At 27.0% G+C, this 26,404-nt stretch overlaps 1 protein-coding gene across 1 annotated transcript; it reads left to right on the top strand.

The window, feature by feature from the left end:
* The first annotated feature begins 1,849 nt into the window (after positions 1-1,849).
* LOC111639501 (5'-AMP-activated protein kinase subunit gamma-1-like) lies at positions 1,850-25,324 on the top strand. The gene is made up of 10 exons (XM_023385394.1): positions 1,850-1,973; positions 2,071-2,116; positions 7,260-7,311; positions 8,165-8,291; positions 13,174-13,254; positions 17,523-17,645; positions 19,982-20,053; positions 23,686-23,760; positions 23,838-23,931; positions 24,041-25,324. The coding sequence occupies exons 1-10, from the start codon at positions 1,917-1,919 to the stop codon at positions 24,136-24,138; spliced, it is 825 nt and encodes a 274-aa protein (XP_023241162.1). The 5' UTR covers positions 1,850-1,916; the 3' UTR covers positions 24,139-25,324.
* The last annotated feature ends 1,080 nt before the right edge of the window (positions 25,325-26,404 follow it).

Below are 26,404 nucleotides of genomic sequence, written 5' to 3'. Positions count from 1 at the left end.
TGTATAAATGTAATTAGTAAATTTAATATAGATAGTAGCTTTAAACAGTTTCTGGAATAGGATTGATACTATGCATATGATGATAGAATAATTGAATTTGTTATAAAATTACTTGGGAACAGATCTTAGGCAAATATATAGGACACATGATGTTAGGCTGCTGTTATGTTATGCAGTGTACCAGTTTATAAATTAGTGCAAATTGTTTTTAGGCAAAATTTAGTACCAGTTTATAAATCAATTTTTTAAGCCTACAAAATATTGCTCACAAACTAGTGTTAATTTACAAAGTAAATGTAAATGCAAACTTTAATTAATTTAGAGTGGGAAACAAATGAAATAGTGCTGTTAATAACGGGTTGTGCACAACTTAATTCTATTTTTTTCAAATATTTTCATCTAAAACTGTTGTTTGTAGAATTTAAGTTATTTAGCACAGAGATTAATGTACTAAAAATTCAGAATAAATGAAAACTATACCACATTCTGTTTCCAATAGTTGATGCTTTAAGTATCACTGATGTAAATGGCAGAGCATAAGTAAAGGTATACAACATTGTTTCTACTCTCATATACTGTTTGTAATGGTATTGTCATTGCTGTGTAAACTATAATCAGACCCACAAAAAGTCATTCTCTACAAAGTTACACCTTTTAAATCACTCAGAATAGTTGGTTCTAGCTTGGGACTATATAAGTCAATAATTCTAACCTCATATTTCTGTAAAGTCTAAAGTTAAAATTTTTGTTAGTCTCATATATACAATGCTATATGAAATCACATTTTATGACATTAACTAGCATCATTAAATTGCATTAGTGTTGATTCTGTTTTTTTAACACCCATAAGCCATATCTTAATGTGATTATAAATACATTTTTAGCCACAGTTTGTAAAAATAGTCTTTATAACTATTATTTTATTAGATAATCATACTGCTATTTCAGATACAGAAAAAAGAGCAATATTTAAGCACATACTGTTATATTATGAGTAAAAGATTACTTTAAAGAAGGATATATCTGAAGCACATCTCAATTGTAAAAAATTGCAGCTTAGACAACAGATGATTTTAAATCTTGGCTTCCATCCATCATTTTACAATATGCAAAATTTTAAAGTAATTTATTAATAATTCAAACATAAGTAAATTTGAAACAAATATAGCTTATATCTCAAGATTTATTGTTTCAGAAACAAAAATTTAACAACAATTAATGACTTATGGTCATTAAGAAAGGAAAAGATTACCTAAAAAATTGAATGTTCAAAACAATATTGCTTAAAACTATGAAACTTTTATTTTATTTCTATTGATTTGACAATTATTATTTAATATGTGATTATACCATGGGGAAGTGTTATATCTAAGTCAAACTACAGCTTCATGTTTTTTTATTCTTGTTTCTAATAAATGGCCTGTTTCACCAATATAAGTTTTCAAATTATAACAGTTACATTCCACTCTATAAACTGTTCCTACATTTTTAAGATTGTTTATTTTATTGTTATGTTGTTTATTAATGTTATTATAAATGTGTGATATTTTGTTGGTGAAATATGAGGCTAAACTCATATTATCTTTTTTAAGGATCTTATTACAACTCTTGAAAATCTTTTTTATGTAGAAGAAGGTTTTATATTTTTTGTCTATTTTGTATTATATCTGTTTTTCCAGTATTGTTTATGCCATGTATTTAATTTCAATTTAGGATAGTCATTAAGTATAAATGTAGTTTCAAACTCCTTCAGTTTAATTTCTTGATATTTATTATCTGATATCCTTGTATATATGTTTTTTAATTCCATAATATAAGTATTCTTTTCATATTTTTCAGAGTATATGAATAGTAGTTGATAGAATTTTAGAAAGTTTAAATTTTTAATAAAAAATTTATTGTTATATTTAATAGGAATGCTAACCATAACAGATTTCATCAATATTTTAAGAACATATTATAAATCTCCATTGGTAAGTTTTCCTTTTGATTAAATTTTGTTTGGCATCATTAAAATTTGTATTTTATATAGTAATCATATGAATGTTTAAAAGTGAATTTGATTTTTAGGTACATATGGATGAATTAGAAGAACATAAAATTGAGACATGGAGAGGTAATATTTTTGTAAAGTTTTAAAATCTTTATAAATATCAGGGTGCAAAATATGTTTGACTGCACAAAGGAAGTTTGGTGGAAATTAAAGCAATCTTGGGAAAATTTGTGGTAGAAAAGTAGTAATAATAGCAATAGCTGCAAAAACATTACAATAAAATGGAGTAGCATCTTGGCTAAGTCTATAGATATTAATTGGAGAAATTTGCCAAAATTCAGGGAAATCCTATATTTTAAAAGTGAAATTAGAATGCACAATATTTAAATAAGTTAAAAATAAGAATATTAGATGTGCACAGACATTGTGTGAGGCATTTGTCATAGTGAGGCAGTGTTGGCTGTAGTGTCTGGTGTGCATTTGAGTGATGTGTCCCCAACTCTATACACTATTGATCTTTGTGGACTTCAATGTTTGAGAATTTGATTATTCATGATCAGAAATTTATACACCAAAATATCAACTTTTGAGAAATTGGAGATACCATCTCCAGTTTACAGTAGTATGTAACCCATGTGAATTGGATGCTCAAGCAGGTGCAACACTAAAAGATCACCGCACTTACTTATTTGTATGGGATCTGTCATAAATTGTGTTACTGTTTTTTTTTCCTTTTCTTTTGAGTTAAATAAAATGACTTTTGTGCACTATAAACCAATATACAGTATATTTATTTAATAAAGCCATTCATTTTTTTTTGAAATTTTTTTAAAACAGTAGTAATATTGTAAAGTTTTGGAAGGAATTATAAATTTAACATTGAAAATGGAATTCAATGTTAAATTAAGATTACTTGGTTCCAATTATTTATGAACATGGGGGAATTTGTGTAGTATATAGCAGATTTCTGATAGTGAGGGATGATGAGAGAGAGTGCTATTTTGATACTTTGTTTATCACTTCAGATATTTATTACATTGCTTCCTACTTAAACAGCTATGTGCATGCAGTAGGGATAAGTTGGTCTCAGTTACTGAACCATAGTTTTGATTTTTACCAAAATAACACTAAAACTTTCTGGGCAGCAATTATATGAGATAAAGGAATGATCTTGACCCAGCACTATCCCATAACTTTCTTGTAACCTTTGGTCTAAACATGTCTGCTTGTATTTCCTATGACCATCATCCTTTTGTAAGAAATATACTTCAAGCTCATTAAAATTTTGTCAAGAGGTACTCAAAATTTGAAATCAATATCAAAATTTTTTTAACTTTTATCAAATTTTTTTTGTCATTTTTTTTCCGTTTAAAGTTATTACTATTATTATTAAATAATTTAATGTTTAGTTCTCTTAAAATATAAATACACTTAAGTAAATAAGTATAAACATCAAATTATTGTGGATTAATGCACTTTTTAATGTGTAGAAATTTGCACATTTTTTGGAATGTCATAAATGAAACAAAAACTAAATGTTCATTGCACACATCATCATCATATTTTTGTCAAAGGACAGAAAACAATAAACAGAATTAAAACAAACCATTACCCAATTAGAATTGAAGATGCATTTTTCAAATGGTGCAATTATAAATAAAGGCAAAAAATATTGGTTTTTGCATTTGTATACATATTTAAATTATGAAAATCAAATCTATATTAACAAATTCTTACTTATTATATATCAAATTAAATTGAAAAAAAAAATATGGTTTTTATGACTAGCCTATATTAAAGTTGTTCATTTTCAAACAGGCAGTATTTTTAAAAAGGTCAACAAAGGTCTGTCCACAGAAATATGACACCTAAAGGATCGGTCCTGAAAGTGTTAAAAGGAAACAAAAAAGAAATTTTTTTTTTTTTTGAAATGACTACATCTTTTTATTTTTTAAAGAAAATTTCATCATCCAGTGAAAATTTAAAATTAATAAAATTGTTTTTATTTCAAAACTCTTTTCAATACTATTTAATGGGTAAAATTTCATGTCAGCTTGAATTAATATGCATGACCAACATTGTAAAGAAATTTTACATGTTTGAATGCTAAAAAATCTGCTAATTAGAACCTTGTGTTAAAAATTCTAATTAGGTACCTTGTGGTATTAGTAATGATGCCTGTCACATTTGATTCTAATTTTATTACCATTAATCAGGCCTTGGAGTCACTCACTTTTCTCACTTGTACTCACTTTTTTGAAGTATCCTCACTTTTCTCACCTTTCAGGTCATTTTTCTCACTTTTTTGATCATTTCCACGTGCTCAATTAAGATGTGGGACCAATCAAAAATAATTTTAAAACCAAATGATCTGCGAAATTATCGAACTATCAGACTAGAATTTTCTGGAAGAAAATACTCGGACCTGAGCAGGACTCAAAATCGCAACTTTTGCTTAATGTTGTTAGGTTATAGGATACAAATTCCTTTCATGTATGTAGGTCTTTCATGCACTTAAAAAATACCTCTCGTTACAAATTCAGAAGCCAAAATTGAGTCAATATCAATTAAAGTTATGTACACATGCCATATTGTCATTATTAACCAAAATCTAGTTCTTCAAAGTTGCATTTCTATCTATGGCAATTAAAAATAAGTATTTTAAGCATTCCTATGTTTTTGGCTGTTTTCTAAGAAAATCTTTGTAGAGAAAAAACACGCTATGCCAAGGGATTAATCTCTCAAGCTGACAACACTGCTGCCGCTTCTAAATTTAAAATATATTATAATTATTAAAATTAACATGAGACAGTGGCATAACCTCCTACTTCTAGACAAATTATTTCATTTTTGACCATTTAATTATTTTTGTTATAGCCCAATAATTTGGCAAATCATTTGGTTTTAATTAACAATTGGGTTATGGAGTTGTCATTTACAAGAATATTTTTTACTTTATATATCTTTAAATAATTTCATAAACTTGAGTTAAATAGAATAAAGTTATTTTAATGATTTCATAGCATGTTGTTAACATTTAATTACGTCTATATATTCCTAAATGTATGTATAAATTGACTACAAGTATAATTATTCTGGGTAGTAAGTATTATAAGTATTTATAGTTTACTGGAAATACAGTAGCTTCTTGTTATATCACGCTTGTCGGGAGACAGAAAAAAGTACGATATAACTGAGTAGTAATATAACTGAGTAGTAAAAATTCTGAGCTTATACTAAACAGATTATACATGCTATGCAATCAGCTTAGTTTTTAATACTGAACTTTATTCTTGGTTATATTGTATTAATTGACATTTACATAAACATTGATACCACCAACGCACATATAGCATTATTTCTTTAACAATGACATATAAAGACAAATACTATCGATATAAAAATGAAATATCACTTGCGATTTTATTATACAGTATTTAATAAGCGATTTATTGTGAAAATAAATCGCTTATTAATAGAACCATCAAACCTTTTAAAATTACAGAGAGTAAAAATTCTCTAAAAAACAAAATAAAGTTAGTTCTGTATAAAAACTTTCTGTTCAGAATTAAAGAAATCTTTCTTACACATTATGCAGTGAATTCGAAATTTCACACCTTTATGTGAATTGATGCAATACCTTCAATTTTCATAAAGGTGTAAAATTTCAAATTGACAGAAACTTGTAAATAAGGAGATGGTACTTAAAACTAATAAATAAACAATTTTTAATATCAAAACGAAACAAATGACAATTGATATATCTATCTGTTTTGCATATATAGATCTTGACGAATTTATTGTTTCACCTTCAGTGGTAGTTTTAAGGATAATGATAGAAATATGAATACTGTATTTTGTTGCAAATAGAAATTCAATGGCAGTTGGTATTTTAAAATTTGGAGGACCCCCCAAAAAAAAAATATCCAAATTCACGATATAACACGATATAAGTGGCTATTATATATACAGAAATTTTTAAAATGTATTTAACCATAACAGAATAAAAAGAGAAAAAAAAACTTTTACTGCTATTTTGCTGAGTTTTCCTTCCATGCTTTTGCTTAGTTTTGTCACTATTACACTCACTTTTTACTCACTGTTTCTGTATTTCAACTCACTTTTCCCACTTTTTTGGAGGGAAAATGGCACTCTGAGGCCTGCATTAATCAACATATTACATTAAGTTTATGATCATGTATGCTATCTTGTGATGATGTATACTTAAAGCATTCTTTTAATCTAAAAAAAACTTAAATTAATTTATCATTTTTAGTGTTGTGTGGCAAATTATATTATGTGTCTATTTAAAGAATTGCATATTTTAATTAAAATATTTCAAACCACATATTAATTATTAACTCCTTCATAATATGTTTTTCTACTAACGTGCAACAATTTTGTATGTAAAATCTATATTCTGATAAAATTTTGTGTCTTGAAAATATTCTGCATCCTTGATAAATTATTAGTAGTAGTACAATATTAGTAATTGACATCATCTTTGATTTCTCTTATATCAGTTTATGTTCTCTTAATATATATTAAATGACAATATGAATTTGTAGTATGTGTAATTTATTTTTCATTGAATAAAATATTAAAATCTTTTNATATATATTAAATGACAATATGAATTTGTAGTATGTGTAATTTATTTTTCATTGAATAAAATATTAAAATCTTTTCAATAAAATTTTCCTGTTAGATGTATTTGATTAATTGGAAGAATTAATTTAATATGATATAATAATAATTACTAATAAAATATTTTTAATGAAAACATGTAGTATATTAGGATTATAACAATCTTAATATACTACATGTGAATTTTTTTCCTGTACAAAATGCCAAATATGAGTAAAAAATGAGTCATGAGAACTATATCAATAAGTTTATACTTGCTTAATAAATTTATAAAATTTATATTTATTTATTAGATTAATTTTTAATATCAAACAAAATGCAATTGTTTGTAATTAATAATTTATGATGATTAAAATGGCATACTTTTAAAGTAATATTTCTAATTTACAATACAGAAATTAATGTTTTGACTATTCCTAAGGAAGATGATCTATTTTAATCACTTGTTTAACTTTTTCAATCAAATTATTTTATTAATTACTAAGTAAACAATATAATAATTATTTATTTCATTGAGTTTTTTTACATGAATTATTATTCAAACCTTGTTTAGTGTTTATCATATATAAAAAATTGATATTAATGAAAAGAAGAATAAAGTTTTGTTATGAATTTTCAGATGTACTAAAAGAAAAAGCAAGATCTCTAGTCAGCATTGAACCTGATGCAAGGTATTTATTTATTTTGTGATTTAGCATAATCAGATAACTTTGTTTGTGTTTAAATATATTGAATTTTCTATCATGCAGATATCAAATGAATCAAATTATATTATTTTCTTGGTTGTTTTATGTAATATAGAGAAAGTTTGGCAGTTGGTCAAAAAATTACTCCCTGCAACATTTTTACATTTTTGGACTGGAATTTACTTGCATTTCTTGATATGTCAAGAAATGCAAATAAATCTGGATTCCCCCCACATGTATGTATGATAGTGTATGTGTGGAAGCAGAAATTTGTTTAACCATTTTGAAGCTTAATAACTCCAGTGTCTTTTGTCAAAACTTTCTGAAATTATACAAGGAGGTTTCTTTATTAGGAGATTGATGCTATTAAATTATGGTGGTATAAAAGTCAAGAGGTGGGGGAAATAGTCATGTATCATATCTTGAGTAGGATCAGATTTAATGAAGATTTTACTTATTATTAGTATTTACTTTTTTTTTTTTTTTATAAAACTCATCTCTAGTTTCAAAATTAAGCTTTGTGCCATTTTATAATAATTAATCATATAAAATGTTTTTAACATATAACAAATGGCACTACCACTACTTTAAATTTTTTTGCTGGGAAAGTTATGCAATTCATTGTTGGATTTTTATAAATTTTACTGTTTCCTCATATCCCTTGATTTTATTTTTTAGATATACTATTAATTCATTCTTTATGTAGATTTTTGTAATAGTTCAGATAAAATTTAATTCTTAATTAAAACATTTTGTTTGAACAAATTAGCTAAATTTCAGAATTAATAATATATTTTAATTTAGAATTTTTCTAAATTTACTTAATTGTATTTATCAGCCTTTTTGAAGCCATTAAGACACTTATCCACAGTAAAGTCCATAGGCTTCCAGTCATTAATCCAAATACAGGAAATGTGTTGTATATCTTAACACACAAACGTATACTCAGGTTTTTATTTCTCTATGTAAGTAGTAATTGTTTTAATATTTATATATATTTTTTTATACGAATAAATTTTATATGTAATTAAATTTATAATAGTTTCATAAAGATTAATAATAGGAAATTTTTTAATAAATATGTTTAGGATTTATTTGAACAATTTAAAATTTAAACTCTTTATTTAGTGTAATGTTATGATGTAACATATTCTGTCTTATGATGTTGGTTTTAACATCATAAGACAGTTAAATCATCAACAGTTAAGAATAGTTATAGAATAGAATAGTAGGAATTGAATAGAATAGTTGTAAACTATTGAAAGTGCTGGAAATTTTTGAATAAAATGTTTGGTTAACATTGTAAGACAGAACAAGTTACATCATAATAGTACATTAGATTATTATTTAGCATGAGGTTCAATTAACTTTCTAGTCTTTATTTAATGTTATGCTATCATAAAGCTTAAATTTTTTATAATAATTGTCTTCATTGATTTCTGAATATACAGTCGACCCCCCCCCTAAAACACTGTTGATTATTCCGTTTTATATGAATTCCATGTTGTACGAGTCACTTAGATTTTACAAATACGTGTGCCGGGCTGTGAACGGCTCACGTATTTGTAAAATCTAATTGACTCGTACAACATGGAATTCGTATAAAATGGAAAAACAACCAGTGTTATAGGGGGGTCGACTTGTACAGAGTGTAACCGTATGAAGATGTTTTCGGGAGCATAATTTATATTTTAATCCCCAAAAGAAAGCTTTAATAAGAAACAGTGATTTGTCTTAATGCAGATTTCTTTACAGTCATTGGGGATCGTCTATTTACATTGTCTTTAATTCACGTGAATCATGTACAAGTCGACCCCCTATAACACTGTTGATTATTCCGTTTTATATGAATTCCATGTTGTACGAGTCACTTAGATTTTACAAATACGTGTGCCGGGCTGTGAACGGCTCACGTATTTGTAAAATCTAATTGACTCGTACAACATGGAATTCGTATAAAATGGAAAAACAACCAGTGTTATAGGGGGGTCGACTTGTACAGAGTGTAACCGTATGAAGATGTTTTCGGGAGCATAATTTATATTTTAATCCCCAAAAGAAAGCTTTAATAAGAAACAGTGATTTGTCTTAATGCAGATTTCTTTACAGTCATTGGGGATCGTCTATTTACATTGTCTTTAATTCACGTGAATCATGTACAAGTCGACCCCCTATAACACTGTTGATTATTCCGTTTTATATGAATTCCATGTTGTACGAGTCACTTAGATTTTACAAATNTTCAGGTGGCAATCCATCCCTAGTCATCCCGTAAAGGGCTGGCTAAAAACGCCTCTTAGCACCCACAAGGCAGAGAGTAAAAACACACATATACGGTGGCACGCTCGAGATATAATCTCAGGAGAGCAGAGTTGAACAGATAAAAAAAAAGTTTTTAATGGAACCTGAATAAAATTCCCACCTTATGCGGCCACTAATTCATAAGTAATATAGAAATAGAACACACCACACAATATAAATAAATGAATTTTAATTAGGAAAAATGTTTTTGAAAAATTTACTAGTGTTTCTTTTCCTTTTACTGTGGGGCGCCAACCCCTTGGTCTACCCCATGGGTGCGCCACTGCACAGTGTATATATAAACACACATATTCTTCTAAACACTGTATTGAATGGGCGTTTTGACCTTCCAATTAGATTTATCATCTCCTAAATAAACAGAATAACGATAAGTCCATGAATAAGTAAAATATCGAACTGGAGGAACTACACAGTACGTATATACCGATTTAATATTTCGTTAAGTTACGCGACACGACAAACACGTGTTCTACTCTCGCCGATCAGCTAGAATCGGAAATTGACGACTTACGTGAGCTTACCCTCCTTTCGATCCCCGCTGCTCTCTTTATCAACGTGTCACGTGTTTCTGCGCGAACGGAACATAAGTCGTAGTGACGGGCGATATAAATCGATTATTACGAAATATCGATGATTCTTCAATATTTTTGACATTCTTATCTGTGTTTTGCTGAACTGAAAAATCAATTTTTTTTTTTTTGAAAGTTGTTTTCGCACTCGACCGCCGCGTTGCATCGTTGCAACGTTGCCAACCTTCTGTCGTGAAAACCCCTAAATATACCAGAAATTTCCCCTGAAATTAAAAGAGTTCTCCCTAAAAACTGAAACACATTTCTCTACAGTTTCTCAAGCTTTGCATAGAAAAAAAAAAAAAAAAATATATATATATACATGTAAAATGTAAATAAACATTGTAAGAAAGTGTGTATATATATATACAGTCTTGCATTATCAGTTATGTTGTTTTTCTGTTTGTGGGAGGTTAAAGAATGTGTCCAATTTTACTTGCTTCTCTCTTCAGGATTTTTCAGAAGTAATCAATAGCATTGTCATTGTAGAGATCCTCAAGCCTATAACCTCAACCTGGTTTGGATGCCATTTGGATGACCGTTGTTCTGACATCCTCTCACTTCTTCAAAAGATCTTTAGTAGCAGATGTCGATATTGGTCCTCTTTCATCATCGTCTTTTTCAAAAGAAACATCTTGCTGAGTTTCTTTGTGTTCTTTATTTAAGTATTCTTGGAGTTCTTCTGTTGTCACATCAGTTTCAGGTTCCATTATGAGCTCTTCACTGCTCTTTATTTCTCAGAAGTGATTTTCATTACTCCTTTAGCCTCTTGAGACTTCTTGATATATCTTTCATAGCTAAGATTTTGCCTACTGTAGACCTGTTGAAGCCATACGTCCTAGCATCAACAGACATCTTCTGTCCACTTTGTATCTTGGCTATTATCTCTTGGTTTCTATGGTGAGCACAGTTCTTGATATGCCTCTTTTTAGACTCCATAATATTATCAGTTTTTTTTTTAAATAAAAAGTCCAGAAAAGTACTTACAAAATTCAGAGAACAGAAATCAACTAGTGCACAAAAAGCTATGCAAATTCGAGGCCCAGATGAAATTCGAAATTTGGTATTAAAATATTAACGAATATCTGATGGGGCAGTTAAACTCTCACCTTTCATAAATTAGAACCAATGCAAAACTTAATGAGTATCCACCTGACAGTCTTGTGAAGACAATAAAAAATTATTGGGTTGTTCGGAAAATAATTTTGTTTTTTTATCCATGGAAAAGAACACACTATTTTTATAATAAATAAATATTTTATTGAATTATATATCGACCATTTTAATTTGCCATCGTTTCTGGTAGTAGCATGATTCCACGTTCATAAAAGTTTTGATCTTTGCTTACAAAAAACTGATCCAAGTGATTTTTGACATTGTCATTTCAAGTAAATGTCTTACAGTTTAAAAAATTTTGTTTAGACCAGAACAAGTAATAATCTGAGGGTGCCTGATATGGCAAATATGATTGGTGTGATAGCACATCCCATCTAAGCTGTAACAGTTTCTGACCAGTTACCAAACTTGTGTGAAATTTGGCATTATCTGGTAAAACACTACACCTTTTTTGTTCTTCAATTCTGGCCTTTTCTGTTTGATGATATTACTCAATTTGTTTACTTGATGGCAGCACATTTTCGAATCAATTGTTAAATTGTCTGACAAAAGCTCAAAAAAAAATTTTCTTAAAATCCCATCAAAGATAGCAACTATCTTTAAGAACATGTGGAACCCATATATCGAGCTTTGAAACGAAACAATTCGTTATAAGTAATCATAAATGGTTCAATTTGACAAATTTAATCTCTTAGTGATTTCGCGTGTTATTTGGCAGTTTGCTTCAATCAGTACCTTTATTTTGTTTTCATTCGCTTCAACTGGCCATCTAGAACGTGATGCATCTTCAATACTGAAATTGTAAGAATGAAAATTTGTAAACCAGTTTTGGTACTGTCTTTCTCTCAACACATCTTCTCCATACACATACCACAATTTTTTTCTTATTTGAACAGCATATTGGTTTTTTGGTAATATGGTAAGAGCAAAATATGCTGAAATGATGCTTTTGATTTTCCATATTTAATGGGACACTGAAAAAAAAAACAATTGTACAGAATCAAACAAAGTTTTTTACAAATAAGCCTTAAAATGTCAGCTATCAAAGTATATAATGAAAATTTGGTTTAAAATGAAATTGGCTGGTAAAAATACATCTAATTCCTCTAGTAATAAAAAACAAAATTACTTTCCAAACAACCCAATATTTGTCGGAATATTAAACAAAAGACTGAAATTACAAGGGAGTTTCAAAATTTGGAGGAATACTATCCGATTAGTATTGGGTTGAGCATCAATACCGACTTCTCCTGCGCTTTGAAAGGTTTCAAATTGTTACCCAAAGACAAGGGAAAATCAATCGGTATTCATTATTTTTCATCGCTTCTTTTTATGTTTGTTCTGTGAAGTGTTCGTTATCCGATTTGTTCACTATTCAATTTGTTCGATACCACCCACTATGCATTATCAAACATAAACAATGTGTATTACTGGAAAGTTCTCAATGTTTTTAGGAAGTTTACAATTTTATGTTGAGCTGCATTCATTACAGCACTGGGCTGCATGTGGCCCTTGTGTAATTACAGGTTGGACAGCCCTAAACTAGCTTAATAATACAGTACTATTAGCTAATTAAAATTCAAAAAATAATAATTACAGATGTATGAAACTTTTAACTAAAAAAAGAAGAGAGAGATTGCTGATTACAAAAAATTTTCTGAACAACCTGCTTTCTATTTGTATAAATTTTTTGCCTATTGCATTACATATAATTTATATTGTAATGCCCTCTCTCTTACTTTACTTTTAGAAAGATCTTGAAATACTTTAAATAATTTTTATAACTACATTTATATTGCTTTGTATTTAAAATTAAAATATTACTATTTTATTATTTCAGTACTATGATTTACCACATCCAAATTATCTGTCTAAAACACTTAGAGAACTCAGGATTGGTACCTATGAAAATATTGCAACTGTAAGTAATTTTTTTTATTTAAAGAGAAAATAATTTAATTGATTAGTATTAGTTTGTTTATTAATTAAAAATATAACAGCAAAAATTTAAGTTTAAATAATAATTAAAACATCCAAGTAAAGAAACCATAAACTGAACAGCTCTGAGTAAGATTAATTATTTTTGTTGTTGTTCTTATTTTATTATTATTATTGTTCTAACAACTCAAGCTGAGAAACATTAAAAGTTTTATTATAAAACTATTATTCTTTAAAATAGAACTTTTAAAACTAACTATTTAAACTAATATTATGAGAAAAATAACAAAATTTTTATAAATCCATTAGAGTAATCTATATTTTATCAAAGTAATATTAGAAGTTTTTAATTGCAAAATTAGTTTAGTATATACACAATGTAATATATAAATAGTAAATATATATCATTAAAATGTGTTGATGGAAAGTAATGGAAAAATTAGTATTCACTCATGTTTTTGTTGAGAAATGTGCAACAGTTTTTAAACAAATAAATATGCATATGTAATCATTGTTTAATGATGAGCTGCATTCTTAAGTAATGAGTAATCCAAAACATGTATGTGATAATCTGGTAGGCTCCATAGAGTAAGTGCATACAGTAGAGCCTCGATTATCTGACTCAATTGTGTGAACCGCCGGGAAGGGAAGGGTAGTCTCCCGATCCGGCAACAGGTTGTTAAACCTTTTCACTGTCAGGATGGGTGGTTGAAGGGTTCTTTTTCCCGTTGTAACGGGTCGAGTGGCGGAGGGAGGAGCGCATCGGTGAGACGACAGGCGATATACGAGTAAACGAGGAGGCCAGATATAACATAAGGAAAATTAACAATTTATTAAACCAAGTAATACAACGTCTAGTTCGCGTCCCTAAAACGCGGAGAGACCGAGAGAGAGCTTACAATAATTGGTTCCATACCTCTTGATCTGTTATCCATGCTACTCTTTGAATTAGGAAAATTTCACTGGCTAGGAAAGTTCACTGATGTAGGAAAGGTCACTGGTTAAATATTTAAATCCTGGATTTAGGAATGTTCACCGGTTAAAAAGGACACTATTTGAAATTTATCTTCTTTCGGCACCTGCTCTGATACGACTCCCCCGAGAAGGGGAAGGAAGGGGTTTTTATAAGTTCGGCGTGGGAGAATGGTCACGTGATTGATTGTTGTGAGGTAAAAGGTATGCAGATGGGTCAGAGTTGTTCCTGGGACCATGCTAACTATCAACTTTGGCGTTGGAATGTGGGATTAGTTTCGAATTGAACGGATGTTTATGTCGAACATAAACAAAAAGGTTTTTTTTTTTTGTTAGGTTCCACTTTAAGTTAAAGGAAAATTTAATTAGATTTTAAGCAAATACAGGACAATTAATCGACAAATAGTCGACAAAAATTCCGGATTTCACAATTGGGGACTGGGGTTGGTCGGATAATTGAAAAGTTGGATAACCGAAAAGTATACAAAATCCATTATTAGTGTAGTATATTATTATATCCCATGTAATTAGTATATTAGTATATTGCTATTAACCTACTTCACGTTGAATTTTCATTGATGTTAAGCCTAACAAAAATTTTTTAAAATAATAATTGTTGCTATTGTATCGTTAAAAATTAGAAAATTAAGCCTCGTTTAAATACTGGCTCCCTTTTATGGTCAATCCAGTGTTGCCAGCGAAAACACGTAAAAATAATATTAAAGTAGCCAAGACATAGCCAAATATTGTAGCCCCACATCACTAGCGGACATTTGAAATTTGCTGACTAGGACGGTCGGTTAACCGATGTGTCGGTTAATCGGGGGTCGGATAATTGAGGCTCTACTGTATATGTTCTTTAAGTTTGTCTCATTATAGTATGCTTGTATATTATGAACAAACTTGAAACTTTACAGACAACAGTAACATCTCTTGGCAGGTCTAGAACATTTTTTTTAAGTAATGGTTTTAAGTTTTGTGAGATTTAGCATAGAATTTTCTAGCATAAAGACAAACATATCTTTGTCTAATAGTCATTCACACTTGCTGTTTCCTTCTGAATTATTAAAGTTCTTCAACACATTGAATCAGAAAAAGAAAATATTGCATAGTTTTGAAAAAGAAAAATATGAATTAGATGAGATATTAATTTTTTGGTAAATTTTTATAATTTTTTAGAAAAATTTACATTAAGGTCAAAATGCATTTTAGAAAATATATAAGGCATTAATTGTTTTGCATATGTGATAACCCTTTCATTGTAATAATGATCTACATATGTGTAATAAAGTATATTCATATCAAATATTTTAAAAAAGGGTTTAAAGGCTTATTGTTAAAGGACTTGTAGAATTACAAAAATAAAAGATAATGTACAGGCTTTTCATTACCTTGAAAAAACGGAAAACAGTGTTGCACAAACCCTGGCAGATTTTTTTTAATAGTCACCATTGTTATGGATTTTCAGTTAAAAATTCAGTTTTATGATTTAAATTTAATGCTATCGGAGTTTCTTACTGATTACATTTATGATGATGTATGCCATTATTATTTTGTTGTTGTAGATTCAGAATGCATTGAGAATTTAATAATAATAAAATAGTTAGTTAATTTTATTCTAAATTCTAATTGTAGTTTGCAAAGAAAAAATTTGCTTTAAGTTTAGATATATAGATTATTGTTGTTTTTTCAAATACAATAATAAATTTCCTATTTTCCTATTTATTTTTGCATTAGATTTGTTTTTAATTTTGAAACCAGATATTTCAGTTTATAAACATTGTACCCATTCACAACTCTCTCTTAGATGAGAAAAGGATGGTAACATTTAATTTTTTTTACTTGTACATACAGATATTGACTGATAGTGTGTAAGTACTCTGAATTTAATGCTGCTAAAGTATTAAGAAACTTTAAGTATTGACAAAATTTAATCAATAATATATAATATCAAAATAACTAAATATTCAGTTGTCATCTGTTTAAAGATGTGTCAAATAAAAATTTGTGGATTTTTTTTTACTTAATTATAAGTTTTTACTTTTAAAAATCCAAAGAAGAAAAAATAGTTTAAAAGAGGTTATTTATTTGCAAATTATATCAAATAATAAATAGAAGATATTTGTGATGAAAATATCATATTTGAATAATTTATTAATAGGAGAGAATAATGTTTTAGCATATGTATTTTTACATTTAAGGATTAAACATTATTTTTATGTTAAAATTTATGAACAAGAAACATTTAAATGAAAAATCAATTGTATATTTTAATGTGAATACAATGTAGTAATATGAGGCACATTATTCCAAAGTGTATTTTATCCATTTTTGTTTAATTTTCAGTATTAAATAGTTTTTTTTAAAGTTATAAACTTGACAATGCTAATATTGGTTTATAAACCAAAGTGTAAAATGCTTTAAGCCTGTTTTCAAACAATAAAAATATTTTATTATAATAGTTCTTTACATCAGTAATTGGATAACATTTTAAAAAACTTAATAAAATAGTATATTATCCACTTAAAAACTTTAAGTGGATATATACTGTTGAATGATGCACCTCATGTGAAACATTATGTGTTTATATAAAAGTAATAGATATAATTCAAAGTTTGTGGACTGTTTCAAATAATAATTTTTTAATTAAATAATATAAAAATTTACATATATCTGATTAATAATAATAGTAATATTATTAATCAGATATATGTAAATTATAATATTATTTTTATTTATAAGTTAAAAAAAACATGAACATTTGAAGTTAATATATATTAAAATTATTTTTTCCCAAACCTTGCCTTAAAACTTGAAAGGATATTTTTTGTGACTACTTTCATCTCTAATTTGCTATTTATTCTGTATAACTTTCAGAAACTGATGTTTTATCATTAAATTGAAAAATTTTGTTTTATATAATATACTAATTTGTGGAATAATTAAGAAAAATATTAAAAACTTGATGATAAATTATTTATAATAAACATTAAGCATATTCATTAGTTCTAAATTTTATACATTGTTTTAAATCATTTTTGATTTGGAATGAAATGGTGTTTGGCTAATATGAATATGATTGTATAATTATAAAATAAATAAATTGGAATTTGTTAGAAACATTAAACTGATATCTGAAAAAATTTATTGATCTCACAAAAAATATTCAAATTATTATATTTGAATTTAATTAAATTTTTTATTAAAATTATATTTAATCAAATGTAGTTTGAATTAGATACCCATTTCCTGAAACTTAATCTGAAACATATATTTCAGACAACACCAAATACGCCACTTATTATGGCTCTTAATCAGTTTGTGGAGAGGAGAGTATCTGCTTTACCAGTTATTGATGATAAAGGAAGAGTTGTTGACATTTATGCCAAATTTGATGTTATAGTAAGTTTTTAATTTATTTTCTTAAGGTTTTCTTTAGAATGTAGATTATAACAAAATATTTAGTTTATTTATAAATAAATTTTTTTCTCTAATTTCTAAATATCTTAATTTTAAGGAGGGTGGATAGGTAGCACAGACATACTGTACTTTTTGTTATGATGAATTATCAAGACTTTATCTGGATTTTATATTCACTATTTTAAAATATTGAAAGATGTAATTAGTTATTTCTCACTTATTTATTATTAATTAATCATAAGAGGGGGTGTGTTCATCTGTCAAGGCTGCTGGTGTGTTTTCCTTTGTATATGGCCACTCATTCTAAATAAATATCATAAAATGTACTCTTTACTAATAAATAGTATAGCATAATAATAAAAATATAAGATTTATCATAATTTAAGATATTTGAACTTTTAAATTCTTAAATAACTGCTGCTTATGGTTCCATAAATTTGAAAGTTAACCATGATGCCAAGTTTTATGGAATACAAAGATTCTGTTTCAGATATTTTTATTTTTTATTAAATCAGTAGTTTTGTACATTTATTACTATAAATATGATGCATTCTGCTTACAATACTATTATAACATTCTTTCTTTCTTGACCTGGAAACGTCCTAACGGTATGGACATTACACAACCAAAAGTAGCGGGTCCGTTGATAGTTTGTCCCTGAACTTGGTATGGAACCAATGCGAAATGGCTATGGTTATTTCAGAAGAACAAGCAAATTGTTAAATACTGAGAACTCTGAATTGATGGGACTGATTATTGAGACAAAAAAATTTAGGTTTATTCACTCCTCAATTACTTACTCTTGTAGTACTGAAAATAAACAAACTGCACAAAAGCAACTTTTAAGGCATGAACAGTGATGTCCCAACAATCTCCACCCCTCATGTAGCCCAACTGACTAATTGCTAGATTTACCAAGAGAGTCCTATGCTCCAATTCATTTCTACTTGTCGTTTGCAGGAAGATCATTCATCCAGTACGTTTGCAACCTGCTTGGCACCACTGTTCCTTGCTAGCTGCAGCTCCACCTCTCGAGACCTGCTTTCCCAGGGCTTTCATCCTTCTTGGGTGCCATTATACTGTATCATATCTCTCGCTCATTTATATTTTCATGCATATTCATAGTTTAGGGTCCTTACACTATTTAATGTGAACAAAACAAAATAATGCTTCATTTTGTGTAGAACAGAATATCATAAATTGTATTTGCATGAGATGAATAGTTTTTGAAGTATAGACGAATGTTATAAAAATTTAATTTATAAAATACATTTTATTTGAAAAAACATTTTAATTCAAATATATAAAAATCCATCAATGTTTGATATTTTTTAATAAAATTTATAAATATAGAGTATGTGCAAAAGAAGAAAGTAAAGAATGAAAAAGAAAATGTATGTGTGCTAAACATACATTTCGGAAAGAAATTGTTTTATTTTATTGTTGAAAATGTAGATTTTTAGCTGCTTTCTTGGGTAGTTTGCTTGCTTGAATTTAAACTTATTTTCTGTTTTTTTCCACATTTATCTGTCATAATTAATATTAAAAATTTGTTCTGGAATTTCTTTTTGAAGTTGGTACATTGAGAAACTTAATGTTTTCATCCATATTTGTTTTTACGTTCTTTATACTATACAGTAGTTTTGGTAAACAGTGTAAATATTTTAACAGTGAAATGTTAAACAATTGTTTAACATTTCACTGTTAAAATATTCTAATATTATTATAATATCTATGATACTTTGTCCTTCTCATAAGAACAGAACAGAATTAAATATAAATAATGCTGTAGTTGCTATATTAAACACATTGGTAATTTATTCAGAATGTTTGAAGCAGCCCTGTGAAAAGATGGTTTGGATATTTTATATTTTCTTAAAATGTATTCTGTTTAAGAAATACTAGAATATGGTTTCAGTTATGCTGAAATAAGAAGTGACAGCAATTATTTTAATAATTGAAGCAGAACTACAAAATGTTTGACTACACATTAGAACCTGAAATCAACATTAAACATTCTTACAAGAAAATTTATTGTTATAAAAAGATTCATTTGCAAAAAAATTATTTTACACTGTACTGTCATCATTAATTATACTCTCAGTATAGGATAAGATAATACAGAAATATTTTATAAATTGATAAAAATAATTAAATTTGTTTAATTTATAAGTAAGTAAGTGTCTACTTTTATTCTTTATATATTTGTTTAATTTATAAGTAAATATGAAATTAATTACTTGATATTTAGATTTAATAAATTTGATTTATTAAAAGTAATATGTTTGTTGAAATCTTTATTTCCTAATTTTTTTTAGAATCTGGCATCTGAAAAGACATATAATAATTTAGATATTAGTATAAAGAAAGCTTTGGAGCATAGAGATCAGGTTTGTTAAATTTTTCTTAAACAGTTGATAATGAATTTAAAAATTGAACAAAAAATTAATGTTGCAGAAAGTATTTAAATTATATTTTATTTTTATTCTTTTAAGAACAAAATTAATCATACAGGATGAGGCAATAGTCACTTGACAGCTAAATGTATTTATTAATGCAAGATGAAATACAGGTCACATTTTAGAAAGTTACAAATGTTCAAACTGGAAAATATGTAAATGTCAGTATATACATATTTGCATTTAGTCTAATACAATGTTTTTTAATCTTTTGCTAATAGTGGCATTTTCAATTTTGTAATTTTTTCTTATAGCTTCCTTGCACTTTTATCAGTAGTGGTATTGCTCCTTTCATACTTTTAATAATATATAGAATAAGCATTATAGCACTTCTCAGCATTGTGTGTATCTGTTATTTTAAAATGATTGAATTCTATGTGTTTTTAAGAAGTTGTTATATTGTTTGTTGGGAAATGATATTTCTTGCCAATAGCAATATCTTTATATTAATTAATACAGATAAAGAATACTTTGTGACACTAGTTGAATGCCACTTGTCTAGCAGTTATTCCAACCTTCTCACTAGGTATTCAGCATTGGTCACTGTCAGATGATTCTTTCCTCAGCCTGTTTTATTAATGTTTTTAATCTATTTTATAGTAAGAATTCTGTTAAATAAGAACAGAATGTAAAAAATGTTAATAACTTATATGAAAGATTTTAGATTATTTGAAGTAATTATGTATCAGTAATTATGTTCAGTATTTTATTTGTACACTCTTTACTATTTAAATAAAAAGACAATACTCAAAATAGGAATAAATGATAATACTCTTAAGTAGTAATTATATTATATTCATAAGGTAACCAATGTTAACAATTGTTAGAAATATGCTTAACTAATTGTTTCACTGTATATTCATTCAATTTTAATGTTTGTGATTTTTAAATTTACAACGATTAAATCTACTTATTAAGCTGTTTATATCATTACATGCATTATACCTGCATTACTATAATTTAATTATTAAATTTTAAAATTTTTTACATGATTTTTAAAATTTAGGTTCTATATCTTATAATAATAGAATTGAGAAAATGACAATAATAAATACTTAATGAATGTATATAAACATCTATACAGAAACTTAATGCTTTGCAGTAATACATCAACAACTGCCGTGAATTATCAGGCTATAATTTGAAAATAATAATTATAAATTACAAATGAATTTGACACTAGAGGGAGGTGTTAAGTACCATCTAGCATTAAAATTAATAATTATAAGTTTTAATTAAATAATTTAGATTAAACTGGAAGAAAAGAATTGGCCTGAAGCAGGACATTAACCCACATCTCATGCTTACCATGTGGACACATTGCCAGTTATGCTATCTGGATCTCCAGTCTGATCTCCTCTTCCAGTATATTTAACCTTAAGCTATAATCGTTGTTGGTTTCATCATCAGAGGTCCGAGTAGCATAACTGGCAATGCGTTTGCATGGTAAGCAGGAGTTGTGGGTTCGTGTCCCACTTCAAGCTGATTCTTTTCGTCCAGTTTAATCTAAATTAATTAAAAATATAATTAATAATTTTAATATGAGATGGTGCCTAATGCCTCCCTCTAGTGTCAAATTTATTTGTAATTTATACTTAATGAATGATAATTTAAAATGGTTGCTTGTGTAATAAAAGTTGTAGGACTAAAAGTTATATTAAAAATATTTGTAAAATTTAAAACAATGGAATTGGTATATTTTATAAGTTAACGGGTTATTTTTTTAAAAAAGTTAAAAAAACCTTAAAAACTTCTTAAAAACAACTACGAGAAGATATCCTTCTCAGTCTTTACTGATTTTTCAAGAAACTTAATTAAAAACCATCAACTACAAGTTTCTTCTAAAAGGAACCAGCTTTATTAATTTAATATTACCTCCAAATGCATTTTACCCTGGCTATAACAGGGCCTCCTCAGTGTGTATAACATCACAATCTGTAGCAATATTTGATTTGCAAACATGAATTTGATCAAATACGAAATGCATTTGGAGATAATATTAAATTAATAAAACTGGTTCCTTTTAGAAGAAAGTTGTAGTCTATAGTTTTTAATTAAGTCTTCTGGAAAATTGGTAAAGACTGAGAAAGAGATTTTCTCCTGGTATTTTTTAAGTTTTTAAGGGGTTTTAATTTTTACCTTTTTTAAAATATAACCTTTTAACTTATAATATTAAAGTTCCACACATTGACAAAAAAATTCTTAAACATAACTCTTATTTTAACAGATTCTTCTTTGTAACTACTATTTGATTCAGGAGATTTTAATTCTCCTGCAGCTACACTTCTGCCAAACTGCCACCATATGAATTACAGCTTACATTTACATATACAGTAAACAGTTAAAAATTGTAAACTTGGCTTTTGCCAGAATTTTTATAAAAATTGTAATTAAGGCTAAATTTGCAATTTTTAATTGTTTACTATTAATTTCTTTCTTTTATTTCACAATGAAGTGAAAATTAAAACATTAGACTCTTGACAGGTCAACTTTATTCAGTACAGTTGTTTACTATTATGTAAATGTATTCACTCTTTATAAATGAATTGTTTCTCTGAAATGTTAGTTTTTATATTTTACTTGTAATATTACATATTCAATTTGTATTAACATTGAAACTATATAATTTTCAAATAAATTTTGAATGATGATGATTTTTCTTTTGAAATCATAAACTAATGGTCTCTTTCAAACAATAATGGAAAAATTAAATTGCCAAATAACAGTTTATCATATAAAATATTTTGTGAAATTTTTCTTATGTGGTGATCAAAATATGGTAGAATCTCTTTAGTCTGTCACTCATCAGTCTGACCTGTTTAGTAATCTGACATTCCAAAGGACAGCGCACATGAAATTTTTGTGTTACGTCTTGTTGTTTGTGAAAGAGAGACTGATGTACTGTACATGCATATTGTCAGCCGCTAATTGTTTATTGCAAACTAATCTATGAACCAAGTGTATTTTTACTGTACAATACATACAAAATCCAGTAATTTGACAATCTTCTGATCCTATATATGTCTGATTACAGAGACCCTACTGTATTTGGTAATTTCAATTGTAAATTTATGTACTTTTTTATATTTTAAAAAATATTCTGAAAAATAAATAAATTGAGGTAAATGTTTTGATAATTTAAAAAGCTGCTTCAAAATTATTTAAATTTATTACTTAAAACTCAATGTCTTAACATCTGAAAATTATTAAACAATTTTAAGTTTTAAAATCCTTTACTAAAACAATGTTATTAAAACATCTTCAATTCAAATTAATCTTAATACTTTTTGAAATTATTTGTGTGAGAAAGTTTATGGATGTTTATTATTATCATTTGTTTAATTAAATTAAAAAATGCAAAATTAATAATTAAATTTAATGTTACAGCTTTGTTCATTTATAAATAAAATTTTTTAAATTAATTCAATTTTTTTTATTAATAAATATAAAGTTTGACTACATTTGCAACTTTTCCATAAAAATTACATTAAGTAAATTTAATATTTATATATAAGAAAGAATGAAATATATTTATATTATTAATTTACTAATTTAATTATTAGTGGTTTGAAGGTGTTCTGAAATGTACACTTGATGATACACTAGAATCTGTAATGGAAAGGATAGTGAAAGCAGAGGTAATAATATTTTGTGAAAATAAATTTATACTATGTTAAATAGAAATTTTATAAAATTTAATTATTTATTTTTTAAGGTGCACCGTTTAGTTGTTGTAGATGAAGATGGATGTGTAATTGGTGTTATATCATTGTCTGACATTCTCAATTATCTTGTCTTAAGGCCCATGGGTAAGTTTGTAAACATCATTTTAAACAATATTAATTGTATTTTAAAAATATAAGGTAATTTTATGTACATTTTTGATAGTTAAAATTTAAGTTATATTATTTTTTGCAGGTTTAGAAAAATCTAATAAGGAAAATCAGATGGTATCTCATGTATTGGAAGATACTGAAGAAGAAACACTTGAAGAAAGTCAAAAGGAATTTGACTGATCTAATTTAATATATGGTGATTTATTCTCAAATAACAGTCCACATTACCTAGAAGATATAACTTTGTTCTTCAAAGTTTAGGTACAAGAGTCCATATGTGTGGCATTCAGAAAAAAAAGAAAAACAAATGTAGCAGGACAAGACTGTAGATAAGTCATCATACTTGAATTGGTTATTTTTTTGAAGGGTTCCATAACTGTACATAAATTTTCTTCTCGTTCAACGACCATTCTACAAAATAATACAGTCAAATCCACTTTATTTTGGTGCTTATTTACCTATAAATAGTACTGTTTTTGTTTTTTTTTTTTTTTTTTTTTTTTCTTCTTCTTCTGAGTGAAGGAAAGAGAAAATAGTTGTTGGTAATTTGTACACATTATGCATCAGAAGCAAAAAACAAAATAATATGCAAAATATAGATTACTTTCTGCTTTATTTTGTTTTGATTAGTTGCTTAGATGAAAGTGTAGTATTTCGCGTTTTGATGTCATTAGCTTCAATGTTAATCGTGCCACAATTGGATATAAGACAATAAGTGATAATTGAAATTATAAATAGTTTTCTGTACAGAATGTTGCCTGTAAACTGTCTCCTGTTCATATGTATACTGTATATACAATGTATGTATGTGCATGCATGTATATATACATATGTAATGTGTGTTTGTATGTATATATGTGTATATATAAAAAAATATACATATATATATATATTATATATACATATGTGTGCGTAATGATACATACATGCATTCATACATATATACATAGGCATGTATATACTATATATATATACTGTATGTGTGCATGTGTGTGTATATATTTGGAAAGAAAAGGGGGGTATTTTTGAATGATATTTGTTAACTGAGGTAGGGGTAAGTTAACATGTCAAAATATGTGGATTTTTTCCACTTTTTGTCTAGATTTAATTTCTGAGATAAGTCACTTGCAATTTTATCTACTGAAACTAGATTGGGACCTATTTTTATGTCAGGATATTTCATGAAAATCTTATAGTGTGCCTGTATACCCTCAACGAATATTGATTTTTATTAATATTTTGTAGGATAAAAAAAGGGATTCAGTTTGTTTGAAAGTTTGGCATGAGATTTGTAAATCTTAAGTTTAATGGATAAAGTTGTTACATTAAAATTTTATTGTAAGACAAGTTATTTTTCAGAAACATATCACTTTTGTTGAAATTGTTAATATATAAAAGTTTACAGTGTGAAAGAAAATGTAAATTTGTCACTAAACTAAACAATTTTAAATCTATAAATGTAATTAATAGATAATGGAAAAGTACAAATCATTATTAATTTTTTATTTTCTGATAGATATTTTCTTTGTTTGGTGATTCTTTAATATTACATGTTAACAGTGTGATTGCATTCCGTTTTCTGGGGGAAAATTGTTAGCCACACTGCTTACTTTAACAGGAAATTAATTTTATCTATATTCTGCAAGTTAGGAAAATGAATTAAATAAAATGTATAAATTTTTATATTGCATAAACTAATGGTACAGTTCCTGTATTGTTTTAAAGGATAAGTTTATTGTTTCAGTTTTTTATTCATTTTTTTTTTCCTTTCTTTGGAATTTAACAAACCTTGTGGGAAATTCAATGATAAAGCCTATGCAGTATATCTTAGTTAAGCATTATAGTTCAGATTCATTCCCCATAGTAAAATATAATCAGATTTATCCAAAGAGTAGTAGTTAGCTGACAATATATGTTTTGTGATTAAATAATGTTTGTGTAAACAAGAAAAATCTCTATTTACATTGAGATTAATCAAAATTAACAAATTATCTGTAGCATACAGGATCACTTCAAACAAGCTTTAATCTTGTCTTACAAGAGGAGATCATGATGTAATCATTACAAATTTCAGTAATATTATTTGTGTGGATAAACCTTGGAATAAATTTTTATTGAGCAAAGGAAAAAAGCATATTTCTCAAACATTTTCAAGAAAATTGAAGTTTAAAAATCCAAAACAACTTACGAATAAGATTTGTAAACATATTGAAGACTGTATAGTTTGATAGATGTGTGCCTTGTATTTGCAAGATTGTATTGATGACTGACCTTTTTTCAAATCAGTTCAAGTTTTCATAAAATAATTGCAAATCATATGGGTTTATGCATTTTGTCTATTTATTTTCTGCTAAGAATGTGCATTTTCTTTATTTAAAAATTTGTTTTCAGAATTATTGTTAAAAATAAAGTTTGTTTTGTTTTGAATGAATTATTTTATAGTTTG

The sequence above is a fragment of the Centruroides sculpturatus genome, unplaced genomic scaffold, assembly GCF_000671375.1.
Source record: "Centruroides sculpturatus isolate CEXI.00-Female unplaced genomic scaffold, Cexi_2.0 scaffold1298, whole genome shotgun sequence".
Lineage (NCBI taxonomy): Eukaryota > Metazoa > Arthropoda > Arachnida > Scorpiones > Buthidae > Centruroides > Centruroides sculpturatus.
Note: the sequence above shows the minus strand (reverse complement) of the source record. Positions and strands in the feature narration are given on the sequence as shown.

Bases quoted from the DNA above. Each gene is read 5' to 3' on its own strand.
- LOC111639501 (XM_023385394.1), top strand. From the start codon at position 1,917: ATGCTAACCATAACAGATTTCATCAATATTTTAAGAACATATTATAAA. The intron at 2,117-7,259 runs GTAATATTTTTG...ATGAATTTTCAG, and splicing joins TAAAATTGAGACATGGAGAG to ATGTACTAAAAGAAAAAGCA. The intron at 7,312-8,164 runs GTATTTATTTAT...TGTATTTATCAG, and splicing joins AGCATTGAACCTGATGCAAG to CCTTTTTGAAGCCATTAAGA.